This window comes from Harmonia axyridis, chromosome 2 (genome assembly GCF_914767665.1).
Source record: "Harmonia axyridis chromosome 2, icHarAxyr1.1, whole genome shotgun sequence".
NCBI classification, from domain to species: Eukaryota; Metazoa; Arthropoda; class Insecta; order Coleoptera; family Coccinellidae; genus Harmonia; species Harmonia axyridis.
The window spans coordinates 62,320,122-62,346,384 of record NC_059502.1 but is presented as its reverse complement, the minus strand read 5'-3'; the positions used below and the strand labels follow the sequence as shown (position 1 = coordinate 62,346,384).

At 35.4% G+C, this 26,263-nt stretch overlaps 2 protein-coding genes across 2 annotated transcripts; both read left to right on the top strand.

Annotated features, from left to right (window-relative positions):
* The first annotated feature begins 702 nt into the window (after positions 1-702).
* LOC123673047 (uncharacterized protein F13E9.13, mitochondrial) lies at positions 703-6,068 on the top strand. The gene is made up of 5 exons (XM_045607455.1): positions 703-807; positions 2,740-2,822; positions 3,292-3,432; positions 4,866-5,065; positions 5,142-6,068. The coding sequence occupies exons 1-5, from the start codon at positions 735-737 to the stop codon at positions 5,452-5,454; spliced, it is 810 nt and encodes a 269-aa protein (XP_045463411.1). The 5' UTR covers positions 703-734; the 3' UTR covers positions 5,455-6,068.
* An 864-nt stretch (positions 6,069-6,932) lies between these two features.
* LOC123673046 (rho guanine nucleotide exchange factor 39-like) lies at positions 6,933-10,503 on the top strand. The gene is made up of 5 exons (XM_045607454.1): positions 6,933-7,042; positions 7,100-7,631; positions 8,102-8,854; positions 9,819-10,106; positions 10,305-10,503. The coding sequence occupies exons 2-4, from the start codon at positions 7,110-7,112 to the stop codon at positions 10,101-10,103; spliced, it is 1,560 nt and encodes a 519-aa protein (XP_045463410.1). The 5' UTR covers positions 6,933-7,042; positions 7,100-7,109; the 3' UTR covers positions 10,104-10,106; positions 10,305-10,503.
* Positions 10,504-26,263: the final 15,760 nt, after the last annotated feature.

Genomic DNA, 26,263 nt, shown 5'->3' with positions numbered 1-26,263 from the left:
GCTATTGCATTTTTTATACCACAACTCTCTAATTCTGTTTCTATTGAACTAGACGCGATACTATTTTATTTGAATTTTAATACGAATTCCTTTTAATCCTTCCCAAAACCAGAATTATATTTCCCCTCTAAATGTCTGTGGAGGGAATTAAATTATTTATATGACCTTCATAGTCAATTCAAAACTGATGTCCTCACAAATAAATTGCAATTTAAGAAAAACATATTAAATTTCATAACACAGCTCAGACAATTTTTTTAAGCGAATAACTTAGTTCTTTGACAATTGCAGTATCGAAATTGTGAGACAAGAATTATACAAAAAAGCGAAAACTTTGGGTGAGTGTTTACCTATAACGAATGCAAAAATCACAGGCGGTAAAACAAGGAGTGACAAAGCTCATAAATAAAGGAAAATAATAAACCTCGGAAGTACATTTGTCGTAGTGCAATAGAAGTAATCATCTTGAAAGCAAAAGTAAACCCATAAATCGTAAAAGGGTCAGATCTCAAAGAAAAGTATAATGATTATTGGTTCATTTTTATGAAGAAATTCTCTGAAATGTTATATTTTGAAAAGCTTGGGGGGGGGGTATTAATCCAAAAGTACTGACCCCCTTCCGTCACATATCTACACCCTTGGTCAAATATTATCTTATCTCATTCTATATTGTGTATTAGATACAAAAACAAAGCTTTCAGATATGTGCTCTATTTCATGAAGTCGAGTCGACAATGTCGAGTTTTCGTAGTTTGTTCGGAAAAAAGTATTCATTAATAGCAATGGTTCATGTTGATTCTTTACCAGGTATAAAATGCATTGTATTTTAGGAAATAGTATACAGGGTGGCCACTTTTTCAATGGGATTGTATTGGTAACTTTTAAATCATAAGAGTTAGAAGGTCGGTCAAATGGAGAAAAAGTTGCATGCATAGAAGAATTATCAAGCAGTTCAAACAAATCGAGATTATCAGGGCCGGATTTCGAGATATCATAAGAAAAGTAAATTATGTCATTTTGATTTTTCTTTTTTTCCCACTTAATTTCAAATATTATCAAAAAATGTTACAGGAACTTTTTATTCGACAGTAAATTATCCTCAATTTGACGTAATCAGATTTCGTATCCAACGTTTCGTACTCTCTGGGCCACCCTCAACCTCATTTTTTTCAATACGGACCTGCATATTTTATGACATTTTTCGAAATAACTTTTGACGCTGAATTCAACGATATATCATACAATGTCATTCAAAGTTGATTTTCAGGTGATTTTGACCCTCATCCAAATTTAATGGTGTTTATGTAAGAAAAAACAAGTCTATTAACGATATCAATGTTCTGACCCAAATTCAATCGAACCCAGAAAAAAAATCGAGAACTGTGGCCAGTGAATGGAATTTTTCAAAAACTGCTGGTAATAAAATAGTCAAGAGACGCGAATACAATGATTTTAAATTTGAATACCAAGCCTTGCAAAAATTATATCGTAATGATCTCAAAGTAAAGTTCGAATTTGTAATTTGTTTCAACGATTCAAATGACAAATACAACAATAGTGATACCTCGCGAGAAAATTGAGAATGTTTTGGAAGGTATTCAAGGAGACCAAACAAGCAAATGTATAAGAAGTATGGGTTCCAGAACCGTAAAGTGCATTTTACAAAATGGTGGACTTTTCGAACACTTACTTCATTAATTTTCATTTACTTTCGAATAATCATTTGATTTTTCCTTCATTAAATGATACTTTCGTTTAATTATTATGAATTGAAATATTCAAATGATTATTATAAAAGAAGAACCAAGAAACCAGTATACTGGTTTCTTGCTTTGATTCTAATATGTTCCATTTAGTTCAAGATGGGTAAGTTGATTTTCTTATCGAAATTTATTGCATATTGCATATTGTTAATTAAACTAAATGAAGGTAATACAGATCCGACCCGAAGAAAATTGGATAAGGGTCAAAATCACCTGAAAATCTACTTTGAATGACATTGTATGATATATCGTTGAATTCAGCGTTAAAAGTTATTTTGAAAAATGTCATAAAATATGCAGGTCCGTATTGAAAAAAATGAGGTTGAGGGTGGCCCAGAGAGTACGAAACGTTGGATACGAAATCTGATTACGTCAAATTGAGGATAATTTACTGTCGAATAAAAAGTTCCTGTAACATTTTTTGATAATATTTGAAATAAAGTGGGAAAAAAAGAAAAATCAAAATGACATAATTTACTTTTCTTATGATATCTCGAAAACCGGCCCTGATAATCTCGATTTGTTTGAACTGCTTGATAATGCTTCTATGCATGCAACTTTTTCTCCATTTGACCGACCTTCTAACTCTTATGGTTTAAAAGTTACCAATACAATCCCATTGAAAAAGTGGCCACCCTGTATATAAATTAATTATATCATTATTTATTATCATATAATTCCAGTCATATAGCTTTTCATAAGTGAGTTTTTTGGTTGTTGACGGAAATTGTCGAAGAAATGCAAAAAGTCTTTTTGATTAAATGACTTTGCGCCCCTACATTTGGCGCCCCGCCAAAATGTCCGGTATGCCGCTCCTGGCGGCGGCCCGGAGTAGTTCCATTTTTAGTGTTCTTTTTTGCTTATACTCTTTGAGACCTCTTAGAAGCTCGTGCGGTTGTTGAATAGATTTAGTTTAAAAATCTATAGTTTTTCATTTGTTATCGTTATTGAAGGGTTTTTCTTTTAAAACTTACAGGAACACCACGACATCGATTATCCATACAAAAACTAGTAGAGAAGGCTTGCAAAGAAACTGAGGTTTATATCCGCAATGGCGTTGTAAGTTTTTAATAATCAAATTATTGAAAAATATTCTTTTTTAAGTTATGATCATAAAATTGTGTTGAATTATCATTACAATAGGTTCCTACTTCATAAAAAGAATATATTATTGGTTATTACTAGCGGACATAACGGACGTTATGTCCACTTATAGGGGCACTATAAATTTCAGAAATTAAACATATGTCTCAAAAAAAAAACATTAGAATGAGTATTTTAATTTTTTGGATAATTATTTTGTAGTTCATGTAAAAAGTGTGCAAAAAACGCTATATCTAAGTATCTCGAAGGTTAAGGACTACCGATTTCAGACAATAAATGGAGTCGTCGCTGCGCCCCTCCTCCTAACTATTGTCTTCGATCGGTAAAATGTCTTTACCGTTCTCGATACTTAATATACCCCCTATTTCATTCCTTAGAAGATAAACTCTAACTGAAATGTCAGTGATTGAATTATTTATTTTAGGATGGAATTCTCATCGAGAACATGCACGATGTCCCATATATTCAAAGAAAGGATTTCCAACCGGAGACAGTAGCATGTTTGAGCCGCGTTTGCACGGAAATAAAGAAAATCATTCCACATAATTTACCTTGTGGTATACAAGTAAGTAAGAACGGTGATATAACAACCAAGCAGCCCCCCAAAAATAAAAAAAAATCAGAGAAAGTTTGCTACGATAGGCAACAAATTTTGTTGCGACCAAGTAGTGGTTCACTACTCTAATTTAAGTATCATGGTTGAACACGTTCTACAATAGTATATCGTGCAACAAGTGGGGACAGTCCAACTTTTCTCACGAGTGTGGAAGTTTGTGGCATGAACCCAGCGAGTGCTGCAAACACACGAGTGAGAAAAGGCCTTTCTTCCTATCATGCATACTACCTATACTTTTCCTACAACTGCTCAAATTAAAATAATTCAAGTAATGTACGTATATTTTTTCCTACAACTGCTATGAAAAGTAGCGTATTCTTCACAGCTTACTCAATTTCAAAACTATGTATTGCTCATACTGTGGGAAATATTATTTCTCACGGCTCTTTGCCTCACCTCGCTTGGTAGACCAATGAAATTGGGCTTTTGAGTCGTTTCTATGGAAACGCAATAAATTAACACATACACTCAACGAAGGCCAATTTGATTTGAATTGAGTCCATTACTTGAATTATTGAAATTTGTGCAGTTGAAGGAAAAGTATAGTGTGCAACATGTGGAGAAAGTCCTTTTCTCGCCCTTGTGTTTGCGCCACTCGCCTTTCAGGCTCGTGCCACAAACTTCCACACTCGCGAGAAAAGTTGAACTTTCCCCTCTTGTTGCACAATATACTATTTTCCTACAACACAACTGCTATGGAAGCGTATTCCTCATAGCTTACTCAATTTCGAGACTATATAGTGCTCATACTGTGAGAAATATTATAGCACACGGCACTTTGCCCACACCTCGCTTAGTAGACCAATGAAATTGGGCTTGTGAGAAGTCGTTTCTGTGGAAACGTAAAAAATGAACAGATACTGTCAACGAAGCCAATTTTGAATGGAATAAGGTACATTACTTGGATTATTTAATTATGTGAAGTTGTAGCAAAAGTATAGTGTGCAACATGTGGAGAAAATCCTTTTCTTACTCATGTCTTTGCGGCACTCACCTTTCAGGTTCGTGCCACAAATTTCCACACTCGTGAGAAATGTTGGACTTTCCCCACTTGTTGTACAATATACTATTATACCCGAATTTGAGAAGTACAATGGGAAGTGAGAAATTAACTGGGCTCGCTCAGTAAAATATTTATTATAATTTTGAAATCGATATTGAGAATCTACATATTAGATATCCTAGGAATATCTGAAAGAAAAGTGAATATTTAAAATTATTTATTTTTATAAATTCGTTCGACATTCAGTTCCCCCTCCAAAACAAAATCCTGGCTGCGCAATTGATGAGCCCTACTAGTTTTAATATGTTTAGAGTTATGAACCACTTAATTGGAATGAATTGAAGTATTAGGTGACATAGTTAATTGAATGATTTAACAGGTTTTAGCGGGAGGAAATAAAGAAGCCCTCGCCATTGCAAAAGCATGTTCGATGAATTTTATCAGAGCAGAAGGCTTTGTATTTGGTCATATAGCCGATGAGGGATACATTGATGCAAATGCAGGGGAAGTTATGAGGTATAGAAAATATATTGAGGCTGAAGATGTCCAAGTATTCACCGATATTAAAAAGAAGCATAGGTAGGTCGAATTATTTGTATCAAGTAGATGCAATGAGATCAGTGCGAGTTTAAGGAAAAATATTACTTTTTTTCAGTTCACATGCTGTAACTGCTGACGTTTCCCTTGTCGAAACAGCTAAAGCAGCTGAATTTTTTCTTTCCGATGGGGTAATTTTGACAGGCTCCTCAACTGGATCCCCAGCTGATACAAATGATTTACAAGAATTAAGACGGCACCTCAACTTACCCATTTTAGTAGGATCTGGAGTGACTGCTACTAATTTGAAATCTTATAAAGAAGCCGATGCTTTTATAGTTGGTTCTCATTTTAAGAGAGATGGTATATGGTACAATGAATTACATGAGGAGAGAATAAAGAGGTTCATGGAGGAATCTTCGAAATTGTGAAAGTTTTTCAGGTTGGAATGATTCAAATATAGCGACCAGAAGGGGATACCGAAAATTTTATTCAAATTCCAAGAAATTTATCGTATCTAATTCACATTTTTGCATTTAAGACAACGACAATACTCCTTCTAGAACTCAATGTTAATATGAGATAATAGAGCAGTATCAGCTGATTCTACAAAATAGCTGCTAAGGGTACATACGATCCTTTACAAGACTGGAATAGGCTTCTGATCAGTGTAACTAGACTAATTAATATGCTGTGCTTAGCTTCATTTGAACCCAAAGCAGCAGATCGCCAGCATATGCTAAATTGATTTTCATTCTCAAAAATGCCAACCAATGTTATCCAATAAAAAAATTGAGAGCTAACCAAAATAGAGTAGTATATCAGTCTTCTGTTATATATTCAAGGCTAGACTGCGACAATTCTTTCTAATCAAAATACCCAAAATTATTAAAGTCATAAAGTACTATACATAAATACAGAGCAATTAGCCAATTGAATCAAAAAAACCTTTGTTCTTAATTAGTAAAAGTATTATAGAATTATATTGAAATTCAAATCTGAATACTTATCAGAAAGTGAGCTAATAAAAAAATCTTTTTCTTTCCATCAATCCCTAACATTTCTCACTACACTCACTACAAAAGAAATAGATAACAATAAAACATTCCGATTGCAGTAAGACCTACAGCAGACATAAACCTTTCTCAGTAAAGTCAAAGTCTATGGACAAAGACATTTTTTAGCAGAGCTGGACCCTGGATTAACAAAGTAGGCAAAATCAAAGGTTCAGATTGCGTAGAATTGAAATTGATTCATGCCCAAAAGCAAGTATTTCACGTGCATGTGTGCTCATAAGAAACAAGTAATCAGATTACAAAAGGAGGGAATCAAACCCACAATAACGCTCAAGAAATCATAATAGGAACGAGCAATTCTTGTTCTGAAAACACACTGACAAAGTAAATGAAAGCATAAACGGGGGACCAAACCCAATCTTAAAGGTCCATATGCCCCGTGTCTGCTGAAAAATATGAAAAAAGTGATAGACAACTACATAAAAATGGAGAAACTGAAGAACAAACCACTTCATAAATGCAACAAAGGCCTTGATGGCATGCAGAAGTCTGGCTGGGGAATGTAACCCAAAAATTCTTCGGTTGATGTACGAGTACGTCATGATTGTGAGACCGGTAATAACCTATGAGGTAATAGTCTGGCATGCCAAATCAAGTTAAAACAGCACAAGGGGAACCTTCAGAGAGAGGGCGCTCCTTCGAAATTGGCTCATGAACGCTTCGCCAAAAATTAATCTGTATTTACATGGAGATCAGCTGACTAAATCGATTTACTAGTTTCTTTACAAATGGCGCCACGTACCCTTGAATCGCCGATTGACATTCCGCTGGTAGGCTAGCTAGCGCTAAGATCATCTTTCTCTGTGTAGTCGGTAGTTTTATTGTTGACCATAGAAAAAACCTACTATTCAAATTTTGTTTATTGTTGTCTGTTGAGTGTTGAGCTTTCACTATTTTGCGTTTTGACATTCAAGGCTAACGATTTTATCCGTTATTTTATGTTGTAGGTTATTGTGATATAGTTTTATTATGAAATAATGACCAAATTCATAATTTACAGCTTGTGAAAAATGGATGAGGTACCAAATGGCGAAACTCCCACTACTTCAAAAAATAAAAATTTTGGAATTGCATTCTCTTCTCCAATGCTCACACCTAAAGCTAATGTTGAATTCAGCAAAGAGTTGAAGCAGGTTCTTCACGAAAGGAATGTACTTACGACCCGTACTAAAAAGAGAGTGTTTGATGTGCTGGACGAAATAGAAGTCAATAGTAAAAATGAGGGCAGAGCTAGGAAAAGGGAGAATGCAATCTTTGAAATTATAGTGAGTGAAAAAAGTTATGTCCACCAGTTATCACTAATCATCGACTTCTTTATGAAACCTGCTAAAGAGAAAAAGCTTCTCAGTTTCGAGGATTACGAAATACTCTTTGGAAATATACAAACAATTTACAGTGTGAATGAAGCCCTACTCAAAGAGTTGTATAAGGGTTCAGTTAATGTTGCCAAAGCATTCCTCCACATAGCCCCATATTTTAAAATGTATTCATCCTATGCACTGGGATTTAAGAAAACATTGGATTTCCTTCAGGTATGATTTTACATTGAAAAATAATTTATTGTGATGTAAAATTTGAGAAAATAATTTGGATATTATTATTTAAGTGTATTGGTAAATGGAAAAATAAGTCATTACAGTAGGCACTGATTCATCTGGCACCCATTTTTCTCGTCAATGTGTGATTATCACTATACAGATTTGTAAAATACTTTTATTAGTTTAAGTAATATCTACTTGTTGAAATTATTCAATAACATTGCTTATTTAATGAATATTGATGAATGAATGAAATTTCGAATGTTGGCACATGCCAACATTCGAAATTTCTCAAGTAGTTTAAAAAAACAATTGTTTTTTTGAAAAACTTGGGTTGTGCAAACCTGCCTGATTATAAAGTGAGAACGCCGATTGCTGCATAATTAGATATGTCTTAGATTATTGAGCATCTACTGTATTTATCCTTTTTCATGAATTTTAATTCTTATGTCTGTTATGTTTAGAAAGCTAGACAGAGGAACCCTGAATTCTACAATTTTATGGAGAAGCAAGAGACACGTCCAGAAGTTCAGAACAAACTTTCTGCTCTTCTGATCGCTCCTATTCAAAGAGTTCCTAGATACAAACTTCTTCTTCAACAGCTCCATGAACTTACATCACCTTCTGAACCTGATTATCAGAGCATATCTGATTCTCTATTCAAAGTGGAAGAAGCTGCTAAACACATAAACAAAGTGGTTGAGGACCAGGAAAATATGCAACGGTTGTTAGAAGTACAGAGATGTATTAAGAATAATCAGCCGTCAATAATTACCCCTGGAAGAGTTTTATTGAAAGAAGGTACTTTATTACAGTTTGACGGAAAAGTGGGACCCAGTGAAAAATTTTATGTGATTTTACTGAATGACATAATTTTATTTTGCAAGATGAAGAGTAACACTTTGAAACCCAATTCTTTGAAATGCAAGAAAATATTTCCTCTGAATAAATGTGTTGTTATTGAAAATGCTGAAAAAGGTTGTTTCCAAATCCATTGTGAGGGAGAGGATTTTATTCTATATGATAGAGTATTATCTGTTACTAAGGATTGGGTTAAAGCTACTAACGATGCCATCGACAATTGTATAGAGAAAAGAAAAACTTTACGTAAAGAGAGTTCTTCAAGGAAACCAGTTAAAAGGAGGGAATTCAATGAATATAATGATATAGGATTAAGTCCAGGAATCCCATTGAAAAGAAGAAGACAAACGATAGAAGTAAGTACATGTTGTGATGAAATAATTTGTCTTAAGGTTCATTTTCCTTTTCTGTGAACTATTGATCCATATTTGTTTTTTTGATTATAAAACAATTGCTTCTATTTAGAATTCCAATAGTGTTTTCTGAAACAAATTGCAGAATGAGGCCCTATTCCAACACGAAATTTGAAAACGAGCGACGAAGAAGCGAGTTTTGGAACGCATGAGTGTTGGAATTGCTTTCTGCAACGAGTATTAGACGATATTGTCTCTATTTCATTCAAGTTTTGTGAAATATTGTCGAAATTCAATGGAAAATTCAGATTATACATCCTAGTGACATTTGTATTGTATCTTGGCAGTTGGTGTGACTGTTACGAAAATTGACAGATTAAAGAATTTCAGTTTGAATCTTACATTTCGAATTTTGAAATAATTTATAATTACGCATGAAACTGGTCAATTATTTCTGACAAAATTAATTTAACACCAACAGAATTAAAAAAAATTGCGAATACAATATCGCAAATCATTTCACTAAATCCAAATTATATTATATTGACAATTTGACGTGTGTTGAATTTTGATAAGATGAGAAGTCAGTGTAGACAACCACAAAATGAAAAATATAACTGAAAACAATGCTGTAATGAGTTCATTGCAGCACTGTTTTTAGAACTGTAATGAACTCATTATGATACTGAAATAGAGAAAAATACTATCATTATGAATCATTATAATTATATCATGTAGCCTATAAATTATGTTGGCATTCTGGGAAACATGTCTTATACTACCTAAGAATTGTCCTAGTGTCGTCCATTATTAAACTTTTTGACTATCATTCGGACCCTTTGAAATTTAATAGACTAGAGTAGATTTTCCAATATCGTTATTGAGATAATGCATGAGTACTTAAGTGTTAATATTTTATAATCATCATGTTTAATAAATTAATTAGCGAATACATCTATTTTTTCAGGAAGATATTAAGACAGATCGACATTTCTTATCACCCAGGAGATCTTATAAGAACTACAATCTGAATCTCAAAAAGAATCCAGCTGAGTGTGTTCCTCCTGTATCCACAACAACTCTTGCAGAAGTGAAATTAGATGATGGTACTTTATATCACAGCACTCCTCGCACAGATTTATTTGTGTTTGGAAGAGAAAATGCAAATACAAGCTTTACATTCAAGCTGACCAATATGATTAGTAACTTGAGTTCATCAATATTTAACATATTCAAGTCAAGGAAAGACTGAATGGTAAGTTATCTCTTGTAGACTAAAAGTTACAAAAATGAAATTAAGAAGACATGCTGAGTTTTTAAAATTTTTCAATGATTTGCATGATGAAATCATAAAAAACATTTGGTATTGGTTGTTTGTTTCCCATTATGCTTCAATAATTTTCCTGTCATTTTCATTACAAAATGTTAATTCAGATTAATTTTTTATTTTCAGATTCTATGAAGAAATGCAAACCATTTTCTACTTAAAATTTCAGTATAAGCAATACTCAGTAACTTTTGTACATATTTCAATTGTCCAAAGTTCTATTTTGGAGATATTTTATTTAAATATATTTATAGGTTTATCACCTATATTCTGATGTGATTCTTTCACAAATGTGTTCAAGGAATAAATATCTTTTTATAATGTGCTAATATTGTCACTTATTTCAAACCTCACTTAACTCAGCTTCCGTTTTAGAACATTAATAAGAGGAACAGATATCACCTTGTTACTGATGCATTTGTTCTGATTCAACATTCGTCACTCTTCGTCCGATGGAACATTATAGCAGTAGTGTAACATAATTTATTTCGAAATTATCAATTGATGCTTAAGAAAAGTTTACAGTGTGATTTATTAATGAAAAATCTTTCGTGCTTCAAAAAGGTCACAGTTTAACTATTGTGAAGTTATGAAAAAAAGATTCCTGATAAAACATTCAACAATCAAATCGGGAATGTGCACGTCTATGGATTTGGCTAGTTTGAATTTGATTGGCGACACTAAATTTCCTTCTCTCTTGTATTTGGGCTCGAGCACAAATGTTTACTTTCCGTTCCTTCTATCTATATTTTGAGGCTTCTGTTTAAGGTACGAAATTTTGAATATTGAATAAATTAAAATTATTCGGAAAATTTCAAGATGAAAGTAAAATCGACAATATGAAAATAACAAGGAGATCTTTCTCATTGGATATATGGTGGATATATTCTAATAATCTTATTAGAATATTTTCTTTCTCATATAAAGGGTGTTTTTTTAGAGCTATAGCACTTTAAAGTGCAATAAAACAACGATGGATTTTTCGATTGACATGAATTTTATTTATCCGCAAGATTATCTTGTGGCATTACATTTTAAATATGATTTCTGGCATATGACCGCCACGGCTCGCTCGGATGTAGTCCAATCTGGATGTCCAATTTTCGATGACTTTTTCCAACATTTGTGTCTGTATATCGGCAATAACACGGCGAATGTTGTCTTCCAAATGGTCAAGGGTTTGTGGCTTATCCGCATAGACCAATGACTTTACATAGCCCCACAGAAAGTAGTCTAGCGGTGTTAAATCACAAGATCTTGGAGGCCAATTCACAGGTCCAAAACGTGTAATTAGGCGGTCACCAAACGTGTCTTTCAATAAATCGATTGTGGCATGAGCTGTGTGATATGTTGCGCCGTCTTGTTGGAGCCACAGCTCCTGCACATCATGGTTGTTCAATTCAGGAATGAAAAAGTTAGTAATCATGGCTCTATATCGATCACCATTGGCTGTAACGTTCTGGCCATCTTCGTCTTTGAAGAAGTACCGACCAATGATTCCACCAGCCCATAAAGCGCACCAAACAGTCAGTTTTTCTGGATGTAACGGTGTTTCGACATACACTTGAGGATTAGCTTCACTCCAAATGCGGCAGAAGTGTAGTACTAGACCAGAGTTTCTTTTCACATTTTTTTAGGGTACCAGTGCTTGACAAAAAAATTGTTCTGGAGGAAAGAAGCGAGTACCTTTCCAGAAAAAATATCATCCTGTAGATTCACATACAAAATAAGCATATTACTAGATGAAAACTTTGAATTGTATTATATGTATATGCCAATTCAAGTTAAATATCTTGTGAACGGAAGGTGCTATGAGAAAAAAACTTGAACTTTAACACCGGTATCTCAAAAAAAAAGAGTTTGTGGACTTATGTTATAGGCCTTTTTTTCTTAAAATGATCCGAGAAATCTGTCATTTTCATATGTAAGTACTCTAATTTAGGAACATCGTTAAGATATAACCATTTCAAAACTGATATCTGGCATCTGCACAAATAAATTGCAATTTGAATGAAACACAATAAATTGTATAACACAGCCCAGACAATTTTTCGATGCGAATCACTCAGTTCAGTTCTTTGATAACTACAGTATGGAAATTTTGAGACGGAGAATGATACAAAAAACCGAAAACAACGGGTAAGTGTATACCGATGACGAATGCAAAAATTACAGATGGAAAATAAGGGGCGACGCCGACAAAGCTGATAGATAAAGGAAAATAATAAGCTTTCGGACAAAGACGTGCTCGTAGAGATTAAAAGTCCTCATCTTGAAAGCGTAAAAGTGTCCGATTTTTTACTGCTGTGTCGGTTTCAAAGGAAAGTAAAATGATTATTGGTTCATTTTATGGAAATTATGGAAAAATTTTAGTTTTTCGTCTTTGCGAGAAATTTTATATTTTGGAAATCTTGGGGGGTAATTACTCCCAGTACCCTACTATGTCTACGGCCTTGGTTGCCATGATCGGTGAACGACTCACATTTCATGTTCCCGAAGGTGATTATTTCTAGTATTTCTTTGCCCCCACATAGTTACGTATGTGGTCTAATGCCATCAGAATTGAACGGACATCCAAGAATCCTGAAGTCTACAGGGAAAAGGAATAAAATAACCCCATAAATCCGAACTAATGAGACAAAAATATCAAACAATCGGGGCCAAGTGCACATGAAGTTCCAGATCACGTATCAGCATGGTTCGAAGCGGTAGCTTAACATTTGAAAGGGGAATGTCACCCCCGAGCTTTGTGTAATCCGCAGGGAGTGGACTGTGTCGGCATGACAGAAAGGTCATACACAATTTATTATTATCGTCGGTAATAATTGATATGAATCGATGCAGAGGGAATAAATTTTCTTTCGAGGTCTGCCGAACTCATTAGGGAATATCGTTAGCACGTGGATTGACAAGATATTTGGGAATTTTGAGCATTAATATTACATTATTATTATGAAATTTGCCTACCGTATGTCGGTATGTCCTTTTCGAAGAACTCAAATATTTATCAGAGTCGATCGAAACTTCCTATACTGACATATTTATATCTAGTAAAACACTGTTCTTTCGATATTCTGCTTTGAGTTTATATGGTTCTGATGCTGCTATCAACACGAAAGTTTGCACGAAGCTTGAAATTATTACCTTATCCCTATCGGATTTGTTGTCACGGAAATATTCCATACTTTTTCATGAATTTTATATGATTACTGGGAACTTTCATACCATTGATAGTAGTGAGATAGTAAAAAGAAATCCATTATTTTTCCAAGAGATGGTTTTAGTTATCTGTATCTCGCGTTGTTAAGTCCGATCGGGTTCCACTAGATGACGTTAGGAAGACGAGATTTCGTACTACAAAAACTTCTCTGATAGTTTTGTTATTAGTTTATTAGACTCAGTTTAGTTTGAGCGCGTTCCAAAGATGGACACTAGCAAACAGAAAATACGCTATATTTCACAGTTTTTCTTCGATAAAGGCGCAAATGCAAGCCAGGCGGCTGAAAATGCAAATGGTGTTTATGGTCCTGAAACTGTAATAGCCAATCACGCGCAATTTTGGGGTAGTCGAATGTTGATAAAATCATAGACATAGACAGACAAAAGATTTCACAAAGAAATCGTTAAGAATTATTTGCATAAGGTTAGTTACACACGAGTTAACACAAAAAACTTTATAGACCGAATTTCCATCTGCGAATCGCTACTGAATCGCAACAAAATCCATCCATTTTGAAAGCAGTTGGTGACTGGTGATGAATAGTGGATCACTTAAGACAACGTCAAGCGAAAACGGTCGTGGTCAAATCACGGTGAGCAGGCGGAAACAGTGGACAAGCTAGGATTGACGTCTAGGAAGGTTTTGCTGTGCGTTTGGGGGAATTGGCAGGAAATTATCTAAAGGGTTCATTTTTTTTAGAGCTATAGAACTCTAAATTGCAAAAAAACAACGATGGATTATTCGACTGACATGAATTTTATTTATCCGCAAGATAATCTTGTGGCATTACATTTTAAATATGATTTCTGGCATTTGACCGCTACGGCTGGCCCGGAAGTAGTCCAATCTGGACGTCCAATTTTCGATGACTTTTTCCAACATTTGTGGCCGTATATCGGCAATAACACGGCGAATGTTGTCTTCCAAATGGTCAAGGGTTTGTGACTTATCCGCATGGACCAATGACTTTACATAGCCCCACAGAAAGTAGTCTAGCGGTGTTAAATCACAAGATCTTGGAAGCCAATTCACAGGTCCAAAACGTGAAATTAGGCGGTCACCAAACGTGTCTTTCAATAAATCGATTGTGGCACGAGCTGTGTGACATGTTGCGCCGTCTTGTTGGAACCACAGCTCCTGGACATCATGGTTGTTCAATTCAGGAATGAAAAAGTTAGTAATCATGGCTCTATACCGATCACCATTGACTGTAACGTTCTGGCCATCATCGTTTTTGAAGAAGTACGGACCAATGATTCCACCAGCCCATAAAGCGCTCCAAACAGTCAGTTTTTCTGGATGTAACGGTGTTTCGACATACACTTGAGGATTAGCTTCACTCCAAATGCGGCAGTTTTGTTTGTTGACGTAGCCATTCAACCAGAAGTGCGCTTCATCGCTAAACAAAATAAAATGGACGTAGTGCGCGATACGTATTCTGCACAGAACCATTGTTTTCAATTTTTTGCCAATAGTGACGAGTGCTTTTATGAGAGAGGCATAATGAAAAATTCGCTTCAAATTCGCTTCGCCAATCTTTATTGTTTGCCAAAAGGGACGAGGGCTATGAGAGAGTCATAATGATATTACCTTCAAAATGGGAACAAGTTATCAAACAAAATGACGCATATCTAATCTAAATCGGATCATTGTAACTATGATTAATTAAAGACTTGTTTTTCATGCAAAAATAATGGATTTCTTTTAACTACACCTTTTATTAGTGTTGATAATTTTGATAATGTGAAAGGAAATTATGAACTTTATTTAGATTCAAGAATTCGACTATTTGACGCTCTTACTTATTACTTCCAATAACGAGTTTTTTCACCCTGAAACGAGGCCATATGGAGAATATTCATGTGATTCTCCTATATTGCTCTTTGAGAGGGTTGCCACCCCGCTTATTGGTGATGATCACACCCACGAATTTGCAATCACAATAAATGTTCCCGTCTAAATAAAAATTGACCAAACTAACTAATAATTACGAAAATATCCAGCTGTACTGAACAATGTGGGTTATCCTGTATAGAGCAGTATACACCTTATTTTTCAGAAAAAATTTCATACGGTGTCCATTTTACATTTGATTCCGAATAATCCAAACATATAATTGAATCGAAACGAAGAATCACCTTAATTAAGCGGAACTGGGATATTCATCAGTGGATCCGATGAAAAGGTTGATGGAAAAGCTCTCAACTGTATCAGGTTGAAAGAAAAATGCCGAGTAAATAAACACGTTCATAATTAAGCTTTCTCTTCCTTGCGCAACAGACCCCCTCTGATCAAAATCCTGGATGTACGGGTACATAAATGAAATGGGCAAATGGGAAAGATTTCAAGTGCAATTGGGAATAAGCCCCCAGGATCGAAGTCCCCGTAGGACAAAAGAAAATACTTTGTTGCGGTCCCTAATTCCCCTTTCGACCAACGGGATACGTGGGTGAATGAAATACCCTCCATAAGTCCACTTTCAAAAGCAAGCTGCAGCTGCTGCGTTGGACTTTCGTTTTATTCAGATTTTACTGGGGTGACGAACTTATTGCATATATCTACTCTTGTGTCAAGTAGAATATTAGGTGTAGTGAAGAGAAATCCATTATTTTTCCACTAAATGACTTTAGTTATTTGTATCTCGCGTTGTGTAAGTCCAATAGGTTTCCACTAGATGGCGTTGGAAAGATGAGATTCCGTACTACAAAAACTTTCCTGACAGTTTTGTGATTAGTTGACACAGTTAAGTTTGAGCGCGCGTCAGAGATGGACACTAGCAATGGAAAAATATGCTGTATTTTAAAGTTTTTCTTCGATAAAGGCGGAAATGGAAGCTAGGCGGCTGAAAATGTAAATAGTGTTAATGGTTCTGATACTGTAACAGCCAATCAAGTTTCGTCCAAAATTTCGAGCTGATCACTTCATCAAAACCATAGAAAATCCATCCTATAATATCGAAGGTACATATTAGGAGAATGAAAAAGTTCCCCGTCTGATGCACAGATGACGGTTGTAATATTGAATCCATATAATTTTTAGTTAGTACCAACCTTCAAACGATAGGTGTCAAAATTTGACAGCAGTCCGACCATTAGTTTGTGAGATATTGCGTTGTGAGTGTAGCTTTTGTAATTTGAAAAAGGATGAAAAAAACTTTTCGTATGCTGACAAAATATTGCTTTTTGAAAGGAAAAATACAGTTGAAGTAAAATCTTGGTTTGATGAAGAGTTTCCGGGGTCTGTATTAGGAAAATCAATTGATTGGTATGCTAAGTTTAAATGCGGTGAAATGAGCACCGAAGACGGCGAACACAGTGGACGCTCAAAAGAGGCTGTCACCGACGAAAAAATAAGAAAAGTTCACAAAATAATTTTGAATGACTGTAAAGTGAAGTTGATCGAGATAGCAGACATTGTGAGATATTACCTGAACATGTACAACATATCATTCACGAATATTTGTACATGAGAAAGCTGTGTGCAAAATGGGTGCCGCGTGCCAACGTGTTAATGATTCTGAGCAGTATTTGAAGCTGTTTAAGTGCAATTAACCTGAATATTTGCGTCGATATATGACATGACTCCATCAGCCATCAGCTGAGTGGACTGCACATGATGAACCGAATCCAAAGCGAGGAAAAACACAACAGTCAGCTGGCAAGATTATGGCATCAGTATTCTGGGATGCGCAAGGTATAATATTCATTGATTACCTCCAAAAGGACCAGACCATCAACAGCGATTATTATATAGCGTTATTGGATCGTTTAAAAGATGAAATCGTCAAATTTGAAGAGAAAAAAGGTGCTGTTTCATCAAGACAATGCGCCGTGTCACAAATCAATGAAAACAATGGCAAAATTGCATGAATTCGGCTTCGAATTGCTTCTGCATCTACCGTATTCGCCAGATCTGGCCCCCAGCGACTTTTTTCTGTTCTCAGACCTCAAAAGAATGCTCGCTGTAAAGAAATTTAGTGCTAATGAAGAAGTAATCGCCGAAACCGAGACCTCTTTTGAAGCGAAAGACAAATCGTTCTACAAAAATGGTATCGAAAAGTTGGAAGATCGCTATAACCGCTGTATTGCCCTCGAAGGCAACTATGTTGAAAATCGAATTTTGCCAAAAAATATGTTTAACTATGGTAGACCGGAAACTTTTCAAATGGCCTGTTACTTACCCATATAATATTTTGTTTTCCTGATAATTGAAAGAAGAAATCAGTTGTGTAACTGTCGAACAAAAATTCATACAGAATTTCATGTAATAATTGAAAGATAAAAATTATCAAATATCGATATCTCAGAATCATTCACATGCTTCCGGGTCAATTCTTTCCGAATTTTTTTTATGAATGAATTGCTACAAGAAGTTCTCTTCTACTATTGCCGGTAGCAATATAATTTTGTAAATAACGTAAACTTGCCGGAGGCAGTCTTCATCAAACTAAGAAAATGCGTATTCGAATAATTGAACCAATTTGAGGCTTGATTTGGAGATAAGTAGAAGGAATGATTGGAACAGTTAAACAGCTTTCAAACTCATTTCATTCCAACTAATGCAAATATACTCCTTCGGGCACTTTTTGTCCCTCTTGAGAATTGAAATTTCCTTGAACTTCAAAGTGGAAATAATTGATTCAGATTATAAACGCAGTTTGGATTATTACTCAGAGGTTTGTTATATCTAGTCATTATCCAGTTGTTGTGGATGCTAAAGGATTAATGTGGAGTACCTACCTAGATCCTATTTAATCAAAAGGGAATAGTAATGGTAAATTCAATTGCAGATCTATGTTTTCTTCAATGCAATTTAACCATTTATTTGAGCTACTGAAAATGAAATGCTATGGATAGAATGTAAACATTGAAGTTTCATTTGATCTATGCAGTTACATCGTGAGGACTAATGGCTGACATGATCGAGCTAACAGTCTATTGCCTAAGCAGATTTTATATCACGAGACCTTAATTTTTTTCTTCGTGAAGTAAATGAAGTATAACCACAACTGTGCAACGTATGTTAAATACACTGCGCAAAAAAATTAACGCACATTGAGGAAATCTAAAATTTATTCTACAACTGAAGGTGTTCTCAATGTTAATTAGAATTATGCATGCATATGTTATCCACTTTCAACGTTTTTCTTCAATACAGATGTTTTTTCCCAGCAGGAATAAAAAAGATGAGATTATCAGATTTTGAATGTATTGGCTCCAATCTGAAATCAGTTGTTCTCGATCAATTCTAGTGATCAATAGTTTTTCTTTCGTTTGATTTTCTACACTCGATCGCTATGCAACGCGAAACACGCAATTTGACCCAAGAGGAATGTGCCCAAGCGGTAGTTTTGCGAGAAGAAGGGTGGACATACACAAGAATTGCAGAAAGGTTTGGAGTTTCCCATACAAGTGTGTCCAGAATGTTGCAGCGATTCAGGGAGACAGGTTTGAATGTCCGAAGACCAGGACAGGGTAGACCACGGGTAACAACTGCCATTCAAGAACGTTACTTGAGAGTTTCTTCGTTGAGACAACGGTTTGCAACCGCTCGCCTCCTTCAAAATCAGCTTGAGCAAACTCATGGGGTGCAAATTAGCACTCAGACAATAAGATATCGCCTCAGAGAATATGATTTGGGGCCTCGTGTCGCGGCAAGAGGCCCAGCTCTTACCCCAGCCCATCGAAGGGCGCGTTTGGATTTTGCGAGAGAGCATATCCATTGGGAAGAGGCTGATTGGGAAAGAGTTCTCTTCACAGATGAGTCTAGATTCTGCCTCTACCATTGTGATCGACGTTCCCTTGTATACAGACGTCCACATGAAAGATATGCTCAGTGCAATTTCCTGAATACTATTGGTTACGGGGGAGGATCGATTATGGTATGGGGTGGAATATCTTTGACTGCTCGCACAGACCTAGTGGTCATTGATAATGGAGCTATGAATGCTGATAGGTATATAAGGAACATTCTTGTGGAGCATGTAGTGCCATTTGCCCCATACATTGGTGAAAATTTCATTTTTATGGATAATAATGCCAGACCCCATCGTAGGCGTATCGTTCAGGAGTGCCTTGAAGAGGTTAAAGTCTTTCGAATGGAATGGCCAGCAAGAAGTTCAGATCTCAATCCGATTGAGCAGGTTTGGGACAACCTCAATAGAAGGCTGAGAAGTTCAGAAAATCATCCAGCTACTCTTAATGACTTAGGAATCCAACTCAGAGAAATCTTGGAAGGATTAGATAAGAACATTTTAAGATCACTCATTTTGAGTATGAACCGTGGTTGCCGAGCTGTAATTAACGCAAGGGGTGGAAATACCAAGTATTAAATCACTTATCAGCATTCCAGTATTTTGAAAATTGTTTATTTCTCTTCTTTAACATAAGTTCGGTGAAATCCTGAATTTTTCTTCCATTTAATGTGTCTTGTTTCGTTCAAAACCTTCCCGAGAGAATATAAAAAATAAGTTAAAAAGTCAATGTAGGGTTAACTTTCATTAAAATTGAGATTTTTCAGAATGTGCGTTAATTTTTTTGCGTAGTGTGAATGTTATCCCGAAAAATTAATATTCTTCCATTCTTTTTCTAAAATGTAAATGTTTCTCGATATCATCCTGTATCTATGATATGAATGAAGTAGCGCTCGAAGGTACCTGAAGCAATGTCAGTGCTTTTTTATTACATACTTGTTCTACAATTAATTTCCCTTCGATTCCCAACTTCTATCCACTTCGAATGTTAAATTTTCAGCTGGATTCTCGTTTAAATACGTAGGCCATCATTATCGAGCAAGCATTGATCAATACAGTTCTGTAGTAGAGAAAAGTGGGGCCTCCTTTAAAAGCTCTAATTATCCCGACCGATATTATTAACAACTACCTATCTTGGGGCTGTTTGCTTGGATGCCTTTGGCAACGTTCAGAACCAAATTAATGACTCTGAGGAGGTGGCTGCCACTATTGTTCTTGTGTTCAATTGATGTTTCTGCTTCCTTCTCTGACGAACACGTATTCTTTTATGTGCTGCAACTGTAGGAATTTGTGAGGCGTAAGGCTATTTGGGAGAGTTAAAGAACACATTCAAGTTATAAGCAACACTCCTAATGCATTAAGATAAATCTTTTCTACATAAGAAATACTACTGAGTAGTTAATTGATTATTTTATATACCCTTCTTTCGGAGAACGTTTCATGCGGAGGTTGAGGTTATGATAGGTGTTGAGAAGATTCCATCCTCCTCCTGCTGTAGGAACCTTGATATATTTTTCGATTGTCGACTGAGATTAAGGGAGCATGTCTCGATGCTGTTGAGAAATTCTTTTCTCTAATTCTGTGGTTATTCCGTTCATTCTTCCACATCTTGTAGAACAAAATCGTGCGAGAATATATCAGAAACGCACAGTTTTCATGGTTATATTTTATTATTATATGTTGGTACTCCGAACTTTCCACCACGGCTTTATCTGTCAATTCATCAATTTGCCTTAAAGAAATCAGCTCTGCCAACCAACATATTTCAATGCAAAAATCACTAAATGATATTTATGGAAATATTTCATTAATTTCAATAAATATGCAATGAATAAGAGAAAATAATGTATAATACTCGTACAGAAGGCTCATTAACCACTCGTTCATTCCAAAACTCGCCACTTCGTGGCTCGTTTTTGAATTTTGAACTCGTGGAAGAATAACAATGCCTTCTGCACTTGTATTATAAATAACTATTCTGGCACTACGTTATTTGTATCGCCAGATACAGTTTTTAGATTTCCATACACGTAAGTATCTCTGCGAAACTCTTGTGCTGTCCAAGCTGAGCTATGGATTGACAGTTTTTTATCCTTATCTAGATTCCATCGAGAGATATAGGTTGCAAAAAGTGCAGAATTCGTGCTGCCGCTATGTTTTAGGTTTGAGAAAATACGACAGGGGTATCAGTGATGGAATAAATGGGTTAGCAGGGCTCAGGGCCGAAAATATTTTTCGGCTTCAGATGAGTATTACTGTATATCGAATTTTGAGTACGGGTATTCCTCCTTATTTGAAAGCCAAGTTGGTCTACAGACGAGAAGTTCACCGTGTTGCTTTAAGGCATGGGCAGAGGCTCATGCTGCCTCGATTTGGTTTAGCCATGTTTCAGCGCTCTTTCACATTTAATGCGGTGAAATTGCATAATGAGATGCTGATTGCATGTGGGGGTTCTTCTTTGAACTCATTGAGAAAAGAATTGAAGAATCGAAATTGATTCCTCGCTTATCACTTGGTGAAACATAATTTCAATATTAATAAAAGAAATAAAATAAAACACTTGACTATACGTTCCACAAATTTTAATAAATATAAATAATGTAATGTTGACATGCACGTTTCGGGTTTCATCCCATTATCAAAAATAAATATAAAATATACACATAAGTACATATAAATTCTACGTGACAGATGTTAAAACCGGAGACAGGCGAAAATCTAATTGATCGTTCACAATTGGGAGATTTTGTTTTTGAGCTGAAGATATTTCCAAAAACTCCAAGAGATCCAAACGTTTACCTTTATCACCTCTGTGTAAAATTTTTGTTTTATTGAAATCTATAAAATGATTAAATTGAAGAATGTTTTATTTTTGAGACATTTACAGATTTTGTAGATAAGTTTCATTTTTGAATATATTCGTGAGGTATATTATTTATGTTGTATTTCCTTTCATTAATTTTAATTTTTGTTTTTTCTTTATATGTATTTTGTTGGGGGTTGAGTGGAGTGGCTTTGGCTAGACTTCGCACCTAGAATTTGCCAAATAAAGACACTATTATTCAATATCCAAGAAGAGTAGGCACCGGACGTCGAAGGGGCATAAATGAAGTTCAAGATCGATGTCTAAGACTTATAGTCATCCGAGATCGATTTGCGACAACTCGATCTTTTGATGATGAGTGGTTAGGAGAACAAGGCCATCCTGTAACTGTCCAAACGGTTTACAGCCGAATAGGGTCTTTTGGAATGCACCATTATCGACTCCATCTAGTGTTACCTCTGGCGGTTGAGCATCGCCGGCAACGAATACAGTGGTGCAGAGAACGTTAAAATTGGAATGTGGAATAGCATCAGGTCGTCTTTTCTGATGAATCTCGATTCTCCTTGGGTGCACATGTCGTCGGGGAGATAGACGAGAACCACAGTTTGATGATGAGCGTCATGTACACCGGACAGTAGGCATTATGGTATGGGGTGCTATTGCTATTACATGCAAGTAGGTCACCTTTAGTCTTAATTCGAGGTAACATGACAGTGCTGCGTTACCTTCAAGGAATTGTGGAGCCATATGTTCTCCCTTGCCTTAACTGGCTCTGAAACATGAAGTGCAGGTAGCTTGGGAAAGTATCCCTCAAGAAGAAATGGACCATCTTATTGCATCAATGCTGAGACAGATGTTAAAACCGCAAACAGTAGGATTTTCAATTGATCGGTCACAATAGGGAGATTTTGTTTGTGAGCTGACGATATTTACGGAATCTCCAAGAGGTTTGAAGGTTTGCCTTTAACACCTTTGTGTAGAATTTTTGTCTCATTAAAATCTATAAAGTGATTGGAAAAACCAGTTGTTGACGTATTTTGAAGAATTTATCTTGTTCTTCAATTCCAGTTTCGATAGATCGACCGTTTTGACTTAGGTCACAAAACAGCTCTCGGAATTAGTATTGAAGAACATACATATAAGATCGATTCTTAAAAATAAGTCAACACTGTTTTTTCCAATCACTGTAGCACTTCCAATCACTTTTTTAACAAACAATTTTCAAGAAAGGTCTCCTCTAAAATCACCCTGTATAGAATAGCAATTTCACGCAATGAAATGGATTTGTTTCAGCAAGTTTTTTCAGCATAAAATACATATTACAAATTCATGAAAAACACACATGAATTGATTGAAAAACTAATTTTTCATTGACAATATTGAATAATTCAATTTTTCACCCAAGCATATGTCACTTGATCACTGCGTATTTTGAAAGGATTTAAAATATACAGCATCAAACCGTCCTGAACACAAATAACCACTCTCATGTGGGAAATTGTTTGATGCCTGGAAAACCTATTATCCTATAGTTATTGAATCAAAACGTCCTTCAATTCTGTAACAACGATTCTGTGTCCAGTTTTGGATACATAACTTACTCATCTGTCAACGAAATGAAAAACAATTCAAAACAATTTCATTTTACCTAGTCCCATATGAAAAGCTGTTGAAACAAGTTTTAATGGATTTCACTGAAATTATAAGCATAAAGAAAACCTTCTGTTTCTAGTAAAATATTATTTCGGAATTCTTCATGATTTTTGATTTTATGTTTGAAAACCAGCGTTTATTTAAGGGAAATATTTTATCCTAGAACACCTACCTAATCATATCCTATATATAAAAAACAAGAATATAGCAAAAATATACAGGGGGTGTAACAAAATTTTGTACCAATATTTCAGGGGCGTATTTTTCAGTTCAGAATAAGACTTTATTTCGATAAACATGTATCCGCATTTTTACACCTAAATATTTTGATAATAATTCAAAAAATAATCACATCATACAAAATATATTGGATAATAATTTGAGGTAATTCATGTTATTCGATCATCAAACAGACAAATAGATTATGATGATGTGATTTTTTTCTACCTTCAGTTTAACATAGTTCAACCTCTGCATAATATCTGGTCTATCACTAATTGGAATATTTTTTCTCTCAAATGTAATCGAAGAACATTACTGTTCTAACTGTAATTGGTATGAAATGAATGAGATATTCTCAATTTTCTTATAAAATGGACATTACATTAATTGATGAACTGACCGAATAGTTGATGGATGCTATTGGGTTATGTTCTATTCGACAATATGGAACTTGCTTCTTTCCAAGCGCACATACGTCATGATAAGAGGATTACCAAAGCTGGAGTGGAATCGAAAGATTTATGTCAGATGCGTGTTTCACCCGAACTCGAAAGTCTAACAACCATTTTTATATTCTTCGGTATTTGTCTCAGTTATTTGCACTTTTACTTGAGTTGAATACTTAATATATGAACTTTGCACAACCGAAAAAGCAGACCTTTATTTAGTTGCTTGTTGTTTCGACTATTCTGGGAAAGACGATAAAAAGGATAAATTTCGATGGGAAATATGAGATATCTCGATCAGACCATTGAAGCATTTTTAACTATTAACTCCTCAACATCTCGAATTGATGTGAGTGTTTTAGGTCATGTCTGTTGTTATATTTTTGTCTTATTGAATGTATATTTCAGCTCCCTGAAGATGGTCACAATGATGACCGAAAGCTAGGATGGTACAATAAATGAGATAGATTATATAGAGTTTGACTACCATACCCGATATGCTTTAATTGTCAATTTACTGTAGTCGATATAAATAAGTTAAATCACATTTTAAATTATTTTTGAGCATGAATTGATAATATCGAAATTAATCAAATTATGTTACGCTACTGCTATAGTGTCCCGTCAGACAAGGAGTGACGAATGTTGGCATCAAAACAAATGCATCAGTTACAAGGTGATTTCCGTTCCTCTTATTAATGTTCTTAAGGTCTAATACTTCCAATGACATCTATCATAGAAGTGTTCGAATAATTTCGCAAAAACACTAACAGTGGGTCGATAATTGTTTCTTTCTTTGGGATTGTTGAGCCAAAGGAGTGTACGTCTTATTTGTAAAACAACTGGAAAACGTCCCAGCAAAACAGACTGATTCATAGCATTATTATTTATATTAGAATATTTAAGCACTGATATTGGGATCTCATTAACACTAGTCGCGCATTTACACTGCGCAAAAAAATTAACGCACATTCTGAAAATCTCAATTTTAATGAAAGTTAACTCTACATTGACTTTATAACTTATTTTTTATGTTCTCTCGGGAAGGTTTTGAACGAAACAAGACACATTAAATGGAAGAAAAATTCAGGATTTCACCGAATCTTATGTGAAAGAAGAGAAATAAACAATTTTCAAAATACTGGAATGCTGAAAAGTGATTTAATACTTGGTATTTCCACCCCTTGCGTTAATTACAGCTCGTCAACGACGGTTCATACTCAAAATGAGCGATCTTAAAATGTTCTGATCTAATCCTTTCCAGATTTCTCTGAGTTAGATTCCTAAGTCATTAAGAGTAGCTGGATGATTTTCTGAACTTCTCAGACTTCTATTGAGGTTGTCCAAACCTGCTCAATCGGATTGAGATCTGAACTTCTTGCTGGGCATTCCATTCGAGAGACTTCAACCTCTTCAAGGTACTCCTGAACGATGCGCGCACGATGGGGTCTGGCATAAAAATGAAATTTTCACCAATGTATGGGGCGAATGGCACTACATGCTCTTCAAGAATTTTCCTTATATACCTATCACCATTCATAGCTCCATTATCAACGATCACTAGGTCTGTGCGAGCAGTCAAAGATATTCCACCCCATACTATAATCGATCCTCCCCCGAAACCAGTAGTATTCAGGAAATTGCACTGAGCATATCTTTCATGTGGACGTCTGTATACAAGAGAACGTCGATCACAATGGTAGAGGCAGAATCTAGACTCATCTGTGAAGAGAACTCTTTCCCAATCAGCCTCTTCCCAATGGATATGCTCTCTCGCAAAATCCAAACGCGCCCTTCGATGGGCTGGGGTAAGAGCTGGGCATCTTGCCGCGACACGAGGCCTTAAATCATATTCTCTGAGGCGATTTCTTATTGTCTGAGTGCTAATTTGCACCCCATGAGTTTGCTCAAGCTGATTTTGAAGGAGGCGAGCGGTTGCAAACCGTTGTCTCAACGAAGAAACTCTCA

What these genes read in the sequence shown, in the direction of transcription:
- LOC123673047 (XM_045607455.1), top strand. Translation starts at nt 735, where the DNA reads ATGTCGAGTTTTCGTAGTTTGTTCGGAAAAAAGTATTCATTAATAGCA. An exon ending in TTTATATCCGCAATGGCGTT is followed by an intron (nt 2,823 to 3,291) that starts GTAAGTTTTTAA and finishes TATTTATTTTAG; the next exon opens with GATGGAATTCTCATCGAGAA. An exon ending in ATTTACCTTGTGGTATACAA is followed by an intron (nt 3,433 to 4,865) that starts GTAAGTAAGAAC and finishes ATGATTTAACAG; the next exon opens with GTTTTAGCGGGAGGAAATAA.
- LOC123673046 (XM_045607454.1), top strand. Translation starts at nt 7,110, where the DNA reads ATGGATGAGGTACCAAATGGCGAAACTCCCACTACTTCAAAAAATAAA. An exon ending in AAACATTGGATTTCCTTCAG is followed by an intron (nt 7,632 to 8,101) that starts GTATGATTTTAC and finishes TGTTATGTTTAG; the next exon opens with AAAGCTAGACAGAGGAACCC. An exon ending in GAAGAAGACAAACGATAGAA is followed by an intron (nt 8,855 to 9,818) that starts GTAAGTACATGT and finishes CTATTTTTTCAG; the next exon opens with GAAGATATTAAGACAGATCG.